Source organism: Delphinus delphis, chromosome 2 (genome assembly GCF_949987515.2).
Source record: "Delphinus delphis chromosome 2, mDelDel1.2, whole genome shotgun sequence".
Classification (NCBI taxonomy): Eukaryota; Metazoa; Chordata; class Mammalia; order Artiodactyla; family Delphinidae; genus Delphinus; species Delphinus delphis.
This window is the reverse complement of record NC_082684.1, coordinates 5,355,463-5,370,733: the sequence shown is the minus strand read 5'-3', so window position 1 is coordinate 5,370,733 and position 15,271 is coordinate 5,355,463. Positions and strand designations below refer to the sequence as shown.

At 58.7% G+C, this 15,271-nt stretch overlaps 1 protein-coding gene across 2 annotated transcripts in view; it reads right to left on the bottom strand.

The window, feature by feature from the left end:
* Window positions 1-8,648: 8,648 nt before the first annotated feature.
* The window catches only part of SLC25A29 (solute carrier family 25 member 29), a 14,610-nt gene continuing 7,987 nt past the window's right edge, over window positions 8,649-15,271 (bottom strand). For both annotated transcript variants that reach the window (XM_060003926.2, XM_060003925.1), the window contains exons 3-4: window positions 10,975-11,058; window positions 8,649-10,657 (exon numbers count right to left, since the gene is read on the bottom strand). In XM_060003926.2, the coding sequence (XP_059859909.1) occupies window positions 9,908-10,657; window positions 10,975-11,058 (834 nt within the window). In that variant the 3' untranslated portion in view covers window positions 8,649-9,907. The remainder of the gene's footprint in view (window positions 10,658-10,974; window positions 11,059-15,271) is intronic.

The window sequence follows — 15,271 nt, the reverse complement described above, 5'->3', positions numbered from 1 at the left end:
GACCCGTTGGATAGTACCCTGGACGCCTGATGGTGTTGCTGAGTTCTGGTTTGTTTCTTCATGATCTATGAGACCCTTCATTCAGAAGGGCGCCTGTAGAGACCGGCGGCTCTGCCTGAGCAGCTGTTGAAGCTCTTTAAGGAGGTTTACTGCTGCCGGCGCTGCTTAGCCAGACTTACCTACTGTACCTTAACCTCAGGATCGGCGTCTGTGGCGCAGGAAGCCCTGGTCTCTCTACGTTTTTGAGTTGGAACCCTGATAATCCACCCGCACAACAACTACAGGAAGGGAACACGGATCACTTCTTGTGTCTGGTTCTTCTGGTTTGGGATCAGCATGCTTAGTAAGGCCACGTTACTAATCCTCAGTTCCTTCTATATTCTTGACATCTGACCACCAGCAAAAGCAAGGACCCCAGAGGGCAGAGCAGTGGCGAGAGCTGAAGCGGTTCGTGGGCGTCCGCTGGACGCCGGGCCGCACCGCGAGGCTCCCTCTCCCTGCCCCCGCCCGCCCCGTGACTGCCACTGGATGGCCTTGACCGTGGCCTCCCGGGCACCTGACTGCAGAGCCCCTTGCCCTGGCTCCCGTTGGCAGCGGTGCAAGTGCAGCACATCGTCAGAGCTCAGACCCGGCAGGTCCAGGCAGGTGTGTTCCACCCTAACTTTGACCCCAAGAGGTTGAGGAGGAGGCGCGACCCCCCAAGCTGTGCTTCCTCGCAGCCGAGGTCGCGCGCTCCACAGTCTGCTCCTCTACTTAACAGAGGGTGGCCTCGGGGTCCCTCGCGCCTGCGCAGAAGCACTTGACTGCGTGGCTGGCTAGGTCTCCTGCACTGCAGCTTCCTGCCCTTTATGGGCCTTGACTGTCACTGCCCGGACTGTGCGGACTGTGCTCGGGTTCGCTGGTTGCCTGAAGGCCTGTAAGTGCGGGCCCTTCAGAGCCACGGCAGCAGGCAGGAGGGGCGGGCCCTCCACGAGTGGGCGTGTCCTGCCAAAGGCTTCCGGTGTCTGTCCTCATGACCGAGTGGTCTCCGGAGGGCCGGAGAGGATGTTTGCTGGAGCTGGGGCTGGATGGAGACCTGATGGGAGGGGCGGGCGGCGTGCGGTTGGCACACTTCATGCGCTCCCATTGGAAAAACCGGAAGTGATAGAACGTTGGCCGTTAGGTCAGCAGGCAAATCAAAATTCCCACAGGTTGGTCACCCGGGCCCCCAGGTCTTCAGCCAGCATTCGGGGAGTCCGCAGAGGAAGGTGGGTGTGGTGGCATCACATTCATCTAAAGCGCGATGATTGGTTTTCCACAAAGTGGCAGGTTTGATCAGATTGACTGCTTTTCGTTCAAGGCACTCAGACGCCGTAAGAAACAGCCTTGGGATGTCATAGGGAGGGGGCCAGTCGCTGTGCTGTATTCTGTTTGCTGCTCTATCGGGGGGCTGCACGATGTCTGCATACAGTATGGAGGGGGAAAGGGCATCAGTACCAAACAATACCCTTTTTTCTACAACATCCAAAACTGGTATGAGGCTCTGTTATCTACAGATGGTGATTGGTTAAACTATTTTCATAGAACAATTCTGTTTTTATTCACTTTCTGGTAACTTCTGTAGGCCCTGGTTCAAGGACTTAGCATTGCGTCTCATGTACATCTTTTTCTTAAATGTTCTTTGCCATTTCTGGAATTGTCCTTGGTTTTTCCTTAGCTCATAGGTCATAGATGCAGAAATATTAATAGTATTTAAGGCATCCGCATCAAATGGCTTTGCATCCAGAAAAACATTTAACAATAACTCAGTTTGAAGCACCAAGCATGTGTAACATGGCTCTATAAACTATAATAAACGCATAATATTGTTAAGCTTTTTAACGCCTGTGCTTCTTGTTTGTTCCGCAATCTCTAAGCCACCTCTTTTCCTGAGTGTCATCACACAGTACAGCTGGCCGCAAGCTCCCGCTTGGTCTGCCGGCTGCCTCGGCTGCCCGGGGCAGATCCTTGTGGGTCTCCTTCTGGCACAGGAATGGGAACTCCTAGGATTCAATCTTTCTTGTGTTAAGAAATGCTTTCATAACATAACCTCAACTCCAAGATGGACTAATGGGCCAGAAGGAGTTTAAATGAGAACCTCACCCGCTTTTTTTTTTTTTTTTTTTTAAGAATTCAGAACCTTTAAGACCCAGAGCACGGTTTCAGGCCGTAGTAAACAGCAACATTATTATAATTTGTCGTTTTTCGTTTTTGGGGTTTTTTTTGGCCATGCGGCATGTGGGATCCTAGTTCCCAGACGAGGGGTCGAACCTGTGCCCCGTGCAGTGGAAGCGTGGAGTCTTAACCGCTGGACCGCCAGGGAAGTCCCTTCACCTACTTTTTTTTTTTTTTGCGGTACGCGGGCCTCTCACTGTTGTGGCCTCTCCCGTTGCGGAGCACAGGCTCCGGACGCGCAGGCTCAGCGGCCATGGCTCACGGGCCCAGCCGCTCCGCGGCATGTGGGATCTTCCCGGACCGGGGCACGAACCCGTGTCCCCTGCATCGGCAGGCGGACTCTCAAGCACTGCGCCACCAGGGAAGCCCTCACCTACTTTTTAGAGGGCACAGCCAAATGAAATTCTCATGCACTTGGGTCCATGACCCTCACTCAGTGTTAGTTCTGGAAGCTTCTGTGGCAAAAAGAAAAGCTTACTAAAACTGAGATAGACTCTTTAACACTTGGTAAATATACTGAGAACTAGATAGGATTTAGGGACTGGGGAACGAAGTACTCCCCCACCCTCACCCAGCCAGGCTCCTGTGACTTATGTACTGCAGATCAAGGTTTATTATTACCCCTTAATTCATGTGACTTTACCTCCTCTTTGCTAATGATGGAGGGGCTGCTGACAGAATGTGGCTGAGGGGGCACGTCCACGTGAGGCCCAGACTGCTGAGTGAAGGGCCAAGGTCGAGCTGAGCCGAGGAGCAGCCATGGTGAAAAACTGCGCATCTTCAGGCGTGAGATGGGAAGGACCTCGGATTGTGAGGGCTTTGGCGTTGCTTTCTGTGGGCACCCCCAGATAACAGCGAGACCAGCGTCCCTCCGTTGCACGTGCCTGTACCTCCACCCGGCGAAAATACCATTTGTTGAGAGCTGTGCCCAGGACCGTGCCCGGCATTGTGAACACCCTCTCAGTCATTCCTCCAAACTGCCCTTGGAGGAATTCCACAGATCACCCCATGCCATGGATGAGGGGCACTGGTGAAGGTTCGGGCAGCCACAAGTCAAAGCCCAGGCTACCTGGCTCCCAGCGGCACTCTGTTTGCCCCAGAACCCTCAGCCTGAGTTCATCTCCAACCCCCTTTCAAAGAAGCCCTGGTCCCTGTCTGTGGTGGACGCCATGGCCTCTGGGCTCCCAGCTAGGCAGCCTCTCTGGCTCTTAGAAGAGAGCATCTCCTGGTCTTGGATCTGGCTCTCCAGGCACTCCCACTGCCAGCAGTTTTTCAGCTCCTAGATCTGGCCCCTGCGGCCTGCCGTCACTGCCGTGCCAGGTTCCAGCGTGGGAGCTGTCACCGCACCGGAACCTCCAGTGACTCCCTGCTTGTACCCGGTAAAACCCTAAGCCCCAGCCCCGACCTACTTTTCCAGCCTCTTGCCTCCCTCTTGGACGTTTTCATTTCCAAAGCTTCCCTGTCCTTGAATTGCCAGGTTTATTCATACCGCTGAGCACCAATGATGTGTCACGCCCCGTTTCAGGTGCTGATGGGACCGCACTAACTAAGGGTACTAGGATTACATCTAGTAGAGGAGATGGCAAGAGACGATAAAAGATAAGTATGGGGGGGTGCTGTGAAAGAAAAGAGAGGAAGGGGCTGGGGAGGGAGGGCAGCCTCAGGGCAGGAGGCCCCAAGGAAGGGTGTGCTTGCCTGTCTGGAAGCGACCTGCCTTCTGCAACGTGTTGCTTATGTACTGGATCCCCCGAGTGTCCCCGGAGCTGGTGGCCAGAGACCCGCTCCAGCTCTGCCCACCACTCCCCCACACCCCAGGCTCTGCCATGGCGAGTTCAGGCTCTGGTCCCAGGTCCCACGCTGCCTCGCACCTCCGGCTTTGGAGCAGCTCGGCCGTGGGGGGACCGCGGGTGGGGCGGGGGGTCGTGTCCGGGCTGGTGGGGACAGGTGCCTGCGTGCGCGGCGTCGAGGTGCCGGGACCCCGAAAGCCAGCTCCCCTGGAGACGCCTGGCCATTTCGGGAGCCCGAGTGCCATGGGAAGCTTAGGGGCCCTCCGCCTCGGCACCCCATGGCCCCCATGCCCGCCGCGGGCCAGGGGGAGGGGACACGGTGGTTGGAAAGGCCTTGGCATTCGACCAACACGAAGGGCACATGACCTTGGGCCTGTTGACCTTGGGCCTCAGGAGCTTCCTCTTCCTGGATGGAAGATGGGAGGCCTGCTCCACCGTGAGGGGCCGGCAGGGGGACCAGGGGCCAGCCTCGGAGTCCAGGAGGAGGAGGCACCCGCCTTCCAGGGACCAAAGGCAGGAGGGGAGTGGGCGCTCGACTGGCCCCCAGGAGAGGCCGGGAGGGCGGTCGGGGGGGCGTCGGGGGGTCATCTGAGCGGGCCTGGGGCTGGGAGGGCTCCTGGCACACGCCCAGACCAGGGAGAGGGCGGTGCCTGCCCGTGGAGGGTGGGGCAGGGGGAGCAGCGGCCCCAGGAGGCCTGGCCATCTCGGCTGAAGTCAGGACCTGTATCGGGAGGGTGGGAGACGCTGAGGCTTCAGTGAGGGGGGCGTGGGAGCCCCCCAGGCCAGCGCTGCTTTGTCTCCGTCACCCTCCTTCCGTGGGCCAGGGGCTGGGCTGCTCATCTTCCCTCCCCCCCAGCCCCTCTCTGCTGCAGTCACCCCCTTCTAGTGCCAGGCCTCAGGCTCCCCACCACCCCTGGTGACCTCAGCATCTGTCCTAGGATGGCCCACCCCCGTCTGGCCTGTCTGTTCCTTGGCTTCTTCCTCCTGATGACCCCACCCCTGAATGCACTGCCATGGCTGCCCCCAAATTGCCTTGTCTTCACTGACACCCGCCCCCTCCAGTCTGTCCCTGGGCGTCCTGCTCTCTGATTGCCACTCCTGCCTCAGCCTGCAGGCTGCCAGCAGATCACCCGTCGCCATTCAGCCACTCAACCCCATGTCCCGGCTTCACTCTCCTGCATCCTTGCCTTCCCTCCCTCTGCGTAGGCTCAGCTCCCAGCAGCCGTAGCTAGTGGCCCTGGTCACGGTGGACACTGCCTCCCCCACGGAGCCCGGGTGGGTGCCAAGAGGTCAGGGTCTGGGTACCAACGCAGCAAGGGAGTTGAGACCAAGGCTCGCACAGAGTGGGCGCTGGCCTGTCCCAGGCTCCTCTGCTACGTGAACTGCCACTCCAACCGCAGAACTTGACGAGTCGTCCGCCAGGAGTCGGCGGGGCGGGTAGGGTGGGAGCCCAGGCTGATCCTGGTTCTTGTGAAGCTCCCGCCGGTGGGTGGAGGACGGCCGGTCGCCGTGAGGGCTGTGGGCCCACAGGGCCTGGGGCTCTGGCCTCGTGACCCTGGACAGGGCCCCCCGCCCCCCGCTGGTGTCCTCTGTTGGGCTCTTGGGAGTATTAAAGTGTGTGTGTGTGCAAAGGGCTGATCCGTTGTTCCTGCAGTCACAGGAGCCCGCCCCCCATGGGGGAGCCATGAAGGCCCCAGATCTGTGTGGGGCGAGGGGCTTTTGACCAGGAGAATTGATTACATCAGTGAAGGCGGGCCAGGTGGGGCCAGTGAGGATGGTGTCAGGAGGAGGGGCATGCTTTGTTCACTCCCTGTGCCTGGGGCCCAAAGGATAAAAAAGGAAAAGGAGAGAGGCGTGAAGGGGCGCGGGGAAGGGGACGCACTTTCCCACGGCCAGCCTCCCGTGCTGCAGAAATCGGGGAAAACGGTTGGTGGGTTGACTCGGGGTTTCCCTCAAACTGCATGGGGGCTTCACCTGTCTCCCTTCATTCCCCAGTGGCCCCGCCCACCTGCCACTGGCACCCTCCCTTCCCAGTCTGGAACTGCCCTTTGGCTCAGATGCCCCCATCCAGGCTTGCCTCCTCTTGCCCAGTGTAGCCCACTCACCTCACAGCCTCCTGGGGGGGTCTTTAAGGCATGACCCAGATCACCCCCCCACCCCGGGCAAAACCTGCCAGCTCCTTACCGGGTCGTGATGCATTTGGCTACAAATGACAGAGAAACCAAGGAAGAGTGTGTGACTGGCCTTCCGCAGGCCAGGCTGGTTCAGTGGCCCACCAAGGCCACGGGGCCAGCTCTATCCCCACTGCACCTGCAGGCATCCTGTCCCCATTTCATCAGTAAAAGGGGGCAGGGTCAGAGGGCAAGGGATGTGTCACAGCTGCGTGTGTCCCTTTCACAAAGCTTTCTCAGAAGCCCCAGCCACAGCTTTCATCTCACTGGCAGGATCTGGGACCCATGGCCACCTCTAGCTGCAAGGGAGTCTGGAAAGGTGTTTTTTTATTTTTCTGGACACACTGAAGCACAGAACAAACTGGGATTCTAGGCACCTGGGAGCGTCTGCCACGCCGCCCTTCCTTCCCGTCCTCCCTCCCAGGCCTTGGCTAAATCTGCCCCCTCAGCTCCAGCCTCACTGTCCCTCTGTGGCCTGGTCAGCTGTTGCCCTTCCTCCAAGACTGTTCAGCTGTCCCCATCCAGTTACTGTCCCAAGCGTAGCTGAAAGAATAAAGTAAGGAATGCTCACCCGATGAAAGGCCATGCAACTGTTCACAAAAACATGGCCGACTGGAACACACTGATAAGGAAAGGTGTCTGTTGTGGGTTGAATTGAGTCCCCTCAGACGTGTTGAGGTTCTTAACCCAGGTGCCTGTGAATGTGACCTTATTTGGAAACGGTCTTTGCAGGTGTTATTAGTTAGGTCATCCAGGAGTAGGTGGGCCCTTAAGCCAACGCCTGGTGTCCTTATAAAAAGAGAAGACAGGGAATTCCCTGGCTGTCCAGTGGTTAGGATGCCCGCTTTCACTGCCGGGGGCCCGGGTTCAATCCCTGGTTGGGGAACTAAGATCCTGCAGGCCGCATGGTTCCGGGTTGGGGCTGGGGAGAGAAGACGGAGACCCACAGGGGAAAAGGGCACATGAAGATGGAGGCAGACACTGGAGGAGCGATGTGCTTACAAGCCAAGGACTGCTGGTCACCAGGTGCTGGAAGAGGCCAGGAGAGATTCTCCCTCAGAACCTCCAGAAGGAACCAACACTGCTGACACCTGAATTTCACACTTCTGGCCTCCAGAACTTAAGAGGATAAATGTCTGTTGTTTTAGCCACACAATCTGTGGGCTGTTGTTATGGCAGCCCTGGGAAACTGCTACAATCTCCAAGATAATTGTCAACTGAAAAAAGCAAAGAACAGAACGGTCAGTACCTGGGCCGTGCTTTGCGGGAGCGTGGATGTTCCCACGTGCTGGGACTCGCCTGGGACGTGCCGGGAGGGGTGCACGGCTGGGAGGCGAGGACCCGGTTTTTCTCTTCGCAGCATAGCCTGGGTTCCGTTTGCATTTTTTACTTTGTAATGTTAATATAGTATTCATTGCAAATAAAACAAGTAAAAATTCAAATCAGGGAGAAAATAAAGTGTCAAAAATCCACACAAACCCTACACCTCTCCCAACCCCTCCTCCCGCCTGAGTCTTTGGTAACGTTTAACCATCGCAGCATGGATGGGAGTGGGGGACCCTGGGCTTTAGCAATTGCCTGGTTTCTTTCAGAGGGAAGGGAAGTGAGAGAGAGGCCAGAGGAACCTCACGGGGGAAGGAGCTGCTGCCTGGGACACGGGGGTCAGGGGGAACACCCCTGGGTTAACAGAGCCTGTGACGTGTCTGAGGACACCCTGCCCGGGGTCACCAGCCAGCCCCTTCCTACCCTCCTGTCCCCGGAAGCTGCAGACAAGCCTGACGTCACAGGCTGATGCTGGAGATTCAACGGGGTGTGAAGGCCCAGGAGAGCTGGCCCCTCCTGCAGCGGAAGCTGGGCCCTCTCCTGCCTTCCTCTGCGGGCGGGCGGGGGCTTCTGGCTCAGCAGTTGGAAGGAGCGTCCAGGCTGTAGCTGTGGAGACTCAGCGTGTCCAGGATTGACTGCAGGAGGCTGGGCAGAAGTGGGGGTGGGCAGACATGAAGACACTCCTTTGGCAAGCGAGGCTTCCTCCAGGAAGCCCTCTCGGATCACTTAGGTTGGGCTAGGTCTAACCTCAGAGGGACGGGTCCATTCGCCCTTCAGAGCTCCACTCAGACCTCCCCTCCTCCGGGAGGCCGAGTCTGGCCTCAGCTCGTGTCCCCTGAGCCCTCCCACCTCAGTACTTGCAGAGAGCTCCTAGCACAGGTCGCCTGCCCTGCCCAGCGGGAGGATGGGCGGGGCCCAGGCCTCCCATCACCCGGTCACAACAGTCACGGAGAAGCGCTTGCTGCCCGGCTGCGACTGTGCTCAGCATGTTTGTGAGCCGTACTCCCTTAATCCTCACGCCTCCATTAGCCCCATTTTGTAGATGAGGAAACCGAGGGTCTGGAGGTACCCCGTAGCTGGCCCAGGTCAGGCAGACCACCACCATGCTGGCCCCTCTGACTCGTGTCGGGGTGGGACTGAGACCTCTTCCTCTATGATACACAAAGCCCCGCTGTCTTAAAAAAACAAAGAACACTTTATTCCCTTGGCGGTTTCTGTACAACAATGATGCCACGTGTACAAGGTGGGAGACCTGTCCTTCCTTGAGCACAGCCTGCCTCCTGGGAGAGCTTATCACTTTGCCCAAGAGGCTGAGCGCCACTCGGGGCAAAGGAGGCCACAGTCACCTCCAACTTGTGCGGAAGCATCCTCCTCCCCGCCTATTCCCACGGCCATGAGGCACTGGATGCGCCCAGGCTGCCCTGAGCTCACACCACAGCCCCGCTTCTAGTGACAGTCCCTGGAGCGTGGGCTCAGATGCCCTTCGGCCTGGAGGGGCCCAAACTGGCGGTACCTGTGCCCACTTACAGGCCCTGCGATGATTCACAGGGACACGAAACATTGAGGTTGCCTGGGAAAGACACCATTTCCTGGGGAACCCTGGTGTTGGTTCCTGGCCGTTGGTAGTGGGCCAGAGCCCCAGACATCCGCTGACCCACGTCCCCATTTTACAGATGGGCAGCCTGAAAACCCAGAGGGTGAAAAGACTTCTCCTTGCCATGGCTGTATTTACCTGTTGAGATCTCCCCTCCCACTGACCTGTGCCCGCTCCCCCACCCCGGCCCCTAGGCCAATACGGAGCTTCCAGAAGGTCTCATGGCTTCTTAGTGGTCCCCCAGATTACCCTCCAGTGGGAGCGTCAGGGGTAGGGGTATTCCCAGCCTTGCCACATGGAGAAGCTGGAGTGCACTAGAGGATTCAGTTCTATGACACCAGGAGCCCCTGAGCTGCCTCTCTGTCCCTAACACAGACTGGACAGGTGGCCGAGAAGTGTCCCGAGAGCTCCGCCAGGTGGAGGATTTGCAGCGTTAGCGAGTCGCTGGCAAGCTCATGGGTGGGTCATCAGAGACCCCATGGTGGTGTGGCTGGGATCCCAGGAAAGGGCTGGCGTGTTGGCTGGGTTTCTGGAAGACTCCAAGTAACAGTGCCAGGCTGGGCGCCGCAGGGGCATCATCTCTGAGCTTCCTGACTGTACAACGTGGGCATGAGGATCCCCATTTCACAGAGGAGAAAACCGAGGATGTCAAATTTGTGGCCAGGGTCACCCAGCTCGGGCGTGGAATTCAACCCAGGTCTGATGGAGTCCACAGCCCACGGGGTCTGGGAGTCCGGTGCAGGGCGGTTGGCGTCAGGGGCCCAATTTATGTCTAGGCTGCGTTTTGGAAAAGCGGCCCCGGGAGAGGTCGGGCCCTCTGGTGCCGGGGGCCCCGGGTGTCACAGGCTGGAGGGCTGGGCCAAGGCGGGCCCCGCCGGGGCGGCGGGCACGGCATCGCCCTCGGGCCGGGCCTCCTCGCCGCGCGCGTAGCTGAGCACCACGGTGACGGTGGCGAAGGTGGCGGCGTTGACGGGGAAGGCGCGCAGCAGCGTGGAGGCCAGCCCGCGCGTGAAGACGCGCCAGCCCTCGGCGCGGTAGCTCTGGCGCACGCAGTCGAGGATGCCCCGGTAGCGTGGGGCGCCCCGCAGCCCGTCAGCCTGCAGCCGCGACTTGACCACGTCCAAGGGGTAGGTGGAGAGCCAGGACGCGATGCCCGACGTGCCGCCCGCCAGCAGCAGCTTGGGCACCAGCAGGCGGTCGCCCGGCTCGCAGCCCAGCGCGCGTGTCAGCGTGTCGTAGGTGAGGAAGTAGACGCCGAAGCTGGGGGTCTCGCGCAGCAGCGTGGACACCATGCCCCGGTTGACGCCGCGCAGGCCCTCCCGCCGGTAGACCTGCGCCAGGCAGTCCAGGGGCCCGCGGTAGGTGCGGGCCGGCCCCGCCTCCTGCAGCTGCAGCCGCGTCTTGGCCAGCTCCATGGGGCAGCAGATGACACACTGGATGGCGCCCGCCGCCGCGCCCGCCAGGAACTGGTTCAGCGGCGAGTCCCGGCCCAGGGCCCGGAGGGTGTTGCCCTGCACGCCGAACACCAGCGCGTTGATGAAGGTGAGCCCCAGGAGGGGCGAGCCCAGGCCGCGGTACAGGCCCAGCACCTGCGGGGCGCACAGAGACGCGTCAGGGGCGTTCCCGCTTGGAGTCCGGGGTTGCCCAAGCCCACCTCTCCAGGGACCCTCCATGCAGCTGGCAGCTGCCCCGGCCCACCCTAGCGGTACACGAGGATCAAGCAGAATTTTAGTAGAACCGAAGCCCTCAATCTGAGAGGCCTGGGCACTTGCACCCTGCCATTCGCAAAGCCCGGATTTGCCCGACAGTTGCCCCGACGCCTCTTCTTCCAGCTCTGTGGTCTGCGGAGGGCAGCATCCCAGAGGCTGGTTCCCCGCCACACCCCCACCGGCCCCAGGCCACTCACGCCTTCCTGCTTGATGATGGCTTGGAAGCAGTGCAAGGTCCCTCGGTACTGCGGCTTCTCCACACTCTGGACCTGGAGCCGCACCTGGAAGGAGGGCCCGGTGAAAGGCAGGCTAGTGGAGCCAGGACGCCCAGCTCCCCGGAGCCAGCACTCAGGACACCCGGGGAGGCGCTCTCCAGGAGGCCCGAGGCCAGACCCAGAAGGCAGGGAGCCAGGGAGCTTTCTGTGGCTTTAGGAGTTCCGGGGGGTGGGGGCGGGGGGCAGGGCTGGGTGTCTGTGCCTCTTCAGGGAAGGCTATCAGCGGGCAGCCACAGGGACAGCCAGCTGCAGAGGGGCAGGGGTCCTCAAGACCCCTGCTTCACTATCTCTGCGCCGTGTAGTGACAGTGGGGCATGAGACATCTCTCGAGACCTCCCCACCCTCCCGGTAGCAAATCGTGGCCGACGCCAAAGGGGCTCAGGATCTAACATCCCACCACGCACTCCCTTCATCAGGGGCTGGCAGCGCGCAACGGGCACTGAAAGTGAGGAGCCTCGGGCCTCGTGGGCCTTCCGCTTGGTTTCTGCCAGTGCCCCCCGCTGAGGGCAGTGGTCATGAGTTAGTAAAGCGGTGACAGGAGAGCAGCTGGCAGCCTCCTTGGGGACCGTGTCAGCAACTCTGGGGCCTGGGGGATCAGGCTGCGCTGCCCTTGGAGCCCAGCGGGCCAGAACCTCACTGTGAAAGCGTTCTTTGTTGACCGAGAGCTTATCTCTGTCCTTGATACGCAGGCCCCACAGTGCAGAGCAGAAGCACATTTCCTGAACTCCGAATCCCTGTCACGCGGGTCGGGGTGAGCTAGGTTAGGTCCCATTCCGGGAGCTGGTCTCCGGCTCTGACTCAGAGATTATCACCATTACAGGCATAATCACTGGCTGAAGTGGGTTCGGTCACTCCCATTTCAAAGGTGGGAAGACAGGCTCGGAGATGTTTTGCAGCTCGGTCAGGCTGTCCACTCCAGGGACCTGAGTGGCTGTGTTGGTCGGGGCCAGGGTGGGGTAGGGGTGCTGGCGAGTGCACTTACAGGAACTGTTTTGTAAGGAAGAAAAGAATATACCATCTCGGCACACGAGGACCTCAGCCAACAGCTGGCAGACACTGCTCTGAGAGGCAGCTGACCACCGAGGGCACCCTGCGACGTTCACCCCAGCACCCCTCCCTGCCCTGGCTGCCAGCTCAGAGGAGAGAAGCACAACCACTCGATGAACTTGGAGAACATATTAACACCATGAGCTCTGTCTCAGGTTGTTTTCTGTGATGGGAGGCTCTTCATTTTCCCTTCAATGTTCTGGGGTCTCTGGGGGACTGTCTCTTCCTCCTGTGGTCCCCCGACACTGGCACCAAGAGGGCTGTGTCAGCAGACATGACCTGAAACGGAGCTGTTCCCTCCGAGGCTGGACTTTCAGATGCCTCGGGGGAGTCTTTTAAGTCTTGACAGGATGTCATTTGAGGACTGAGGGACCCACCCCTGGAAAAGTGGTCATTCGCACACAAGCCCCGGAGGCTCCCAGCTCCCCGACGGGGCTGGGAGACCCCACGTGAAGACTCCCTGATCCAGAGGGGACTGATTTTTCTCAGCCAGCCCCCAGGGCTCCCACCCCAGGATCTGGGCTGGGCCCAAGCTCACCTCACACCCTCCCTGTCCCTAGCTGGGGAGAGACCTCTGGGGCATGGGGGGTGGGGAGGGGCGTGGCGTGGCGGGGTCCAGGCCCAGGGTCTGATTGGGGGGGCGGGGAGGGGGGAACGACAGAGAAGAGAAGCGTTGGGTTCACCTGGTCTGTACTTACTAGCGCTCTCCGGGGTGAGGCTTAACGCTCATCTACAACAAAGTTACATTTTGCTATGGATGGAGACAGCCCCTAGCTCAGAAAGTAAAGGCGGTTAAAGCAACACAAAATTTCAACATCACATCCAGGCAGGGACCCCCGAGGCCAGCCCCCAGCCTCCCCGCCCCCTCCCCTGCCCGGGCCGGCTGTTCCCTGGTGAAAGAGGGCTCAGACACGGTGTCCCTGGTCACTGTCACATCCAGTGACACAGGACAGAAAATGGCCTTCCCACAGAAACATGTGCGAAGGCGGTGTGTCTGCGGACAGCGGCTGTGGTTCTGGGTGCAACAGAGGAAAACCAAACTTTGGACTCAGATTTTAGCCCCAAAGACCTGGAGGAACAAGCTGCCAATGTTGCAGCCATAAGGCAGCGTGGATGGGCATGGAGCACGGGTGTCCCTGCGCGCATAAGGCAGCGTGGATGGGCATGGAGCACGGGTGTCCCTGCGCGCATAAGACAGCATGGATGTGGCCATGGAGCACGGGTGTCCCTGCGCGCATAAGACAGCATGGATGTGGCCATGGAGCACGGGTGTCCCTGCGCGCATAAGACAGCGTGGATGTGGCCATGGAGCACGGGTCTCCCTGCGCGCATAAGACAGCGTGGATGTGGCCATGGAGCACGGGTGTCCCTGCGCGCATAAGACAGCGTGGATGGGCATGGAGCACGGGTGTCCCTGCGCGCATAAGACAGCATGGATGTGGCCATGGAGCACGGGTGTCCCTGCGCGCATAAGACAGCATGGATGTGGCCATGGAGCACGGGTGTCCCTGCGCGCATAAGACAGCGTGGATGTGGCCATGGAGCACGGGTGTCCCTGCGCGCATAAGACAGCGTGGATGGGCATGGAGCACGGGTGTCCCTGCGCGCATAAGACAGCGTGGATGGGCATGGAGCACCGGTCTCCCTGCGCGCATAAGGCAGCGTGGATGGGCATGGAGCACGGGTGTCCCTGCGCGCATAAGGCAGCGTGGATGGCCATGGAGCACGGGTCTCCCTGCGCGCATAAGGCAGCGTGGATGGGCATGGAGCACCGGTCTCCCTGCGCGCATAAGGCAGCGTGGATGGGCATGGAGCACGGGTGTCCCTGCGCGCATAAGGCAGCGTGGATGGGCATGGAGCACGGGTGTCCCTGCGCGCATAAGGCAGCGTGGATGGGCATGGAGCACGGGTGTCCCTGCGCGCATTCCGGAGCCCAGGTCCGAGTTCATGAGGTTCAAGAGGTAAAACAGACCACAGATGAGAAGTTAGGATGGTGGCCGCCTGGAAAAGGGGAGGGCGGAGGTGTCAGGAGGGGAGGGGGGCTTCGGGGGGACCGGCCTCGTTTCTTCTCCCAGGTGTGTGCTTCACGGTGATTCATAGATTCGTACACGGAGCGCGTGCGCACATTTCTCTGTGTGTGACACTTCAATTAAAACAACCACCGCAGAGCTATGAAGTAAATCCCACCTTTGCCAAAAGCAAGCAATATATATGCGCCTGTGTACATGTCTGTTTTTTGGTAGAAATCATTAACAAGGTTTGGGGGAAAGGTTACATAAAGGACTGTTGTCTTTTTGTTTTCTTTTTAGTTTATATGTCTCTGCTACGGTGAACATTTTTTATGACCTACATTACTTTTGTAATAGAAAGTCAACGAAAAAAATGTGTATGTACCCGATGATTAAAAAAGCCATCAAAAAAAAATCACGTTTCCCAATTTTCTTTGAGAATGCTTAACTTTTATAATGGAAAACAGTAAAAAAAAAAAAAAAAAAAAAGGCCATTGGTGATAGAGCATTAAATCAAACCAAATGAGTGTCTCCCGAATCAGCACAATTTAATGGTACCTGAGCCCATGGGTGGGACAAGAGTGTCAGTGGTGACTGCTGGGGGTGGGTTTTCTCCCCCTTCCGAATAAAAAGCTTGGCTTTTTTTTTTTTTTTAAGAAGGAAACAATGTAAATATTTTAATAAAAACAATCCCACAGCATTTATTGTCATCTGGTAATAACATAAAGGTGAGCAAAACAACACGAATAAATGCTTTAGAACTACACTCCTAACAAAGGACACCTAACACACTGCATTGCCTTCTCAACAACTTCTCACTTCACTGATCATCTCTAGCTGGAGACACTCTGGAGCACAGTAATGTTATCTCCTTTCAGCGTGATCCGACTCAGCTGTTTTCTTGACTTTGTTTTAGCATGAATCTCTTCTGCATCATCTAATACGGAGTTCATATACTCATCAAAACCAGTGATACAGCCCTCTATCTGCATATTCACTTGCTCATAAAGCCACACGTGAATCCCAGATTTTGCAAGCATCGGACGATAAGATCGATGGGATGCACCTGCACCTTCTGCACCTTCTGGCCCCGGCCCCGGCCCCGGTACGCCATGGTGGAAGTTCACAAAGACCACACTACCCCGCACACCAAGAGCTTGGCT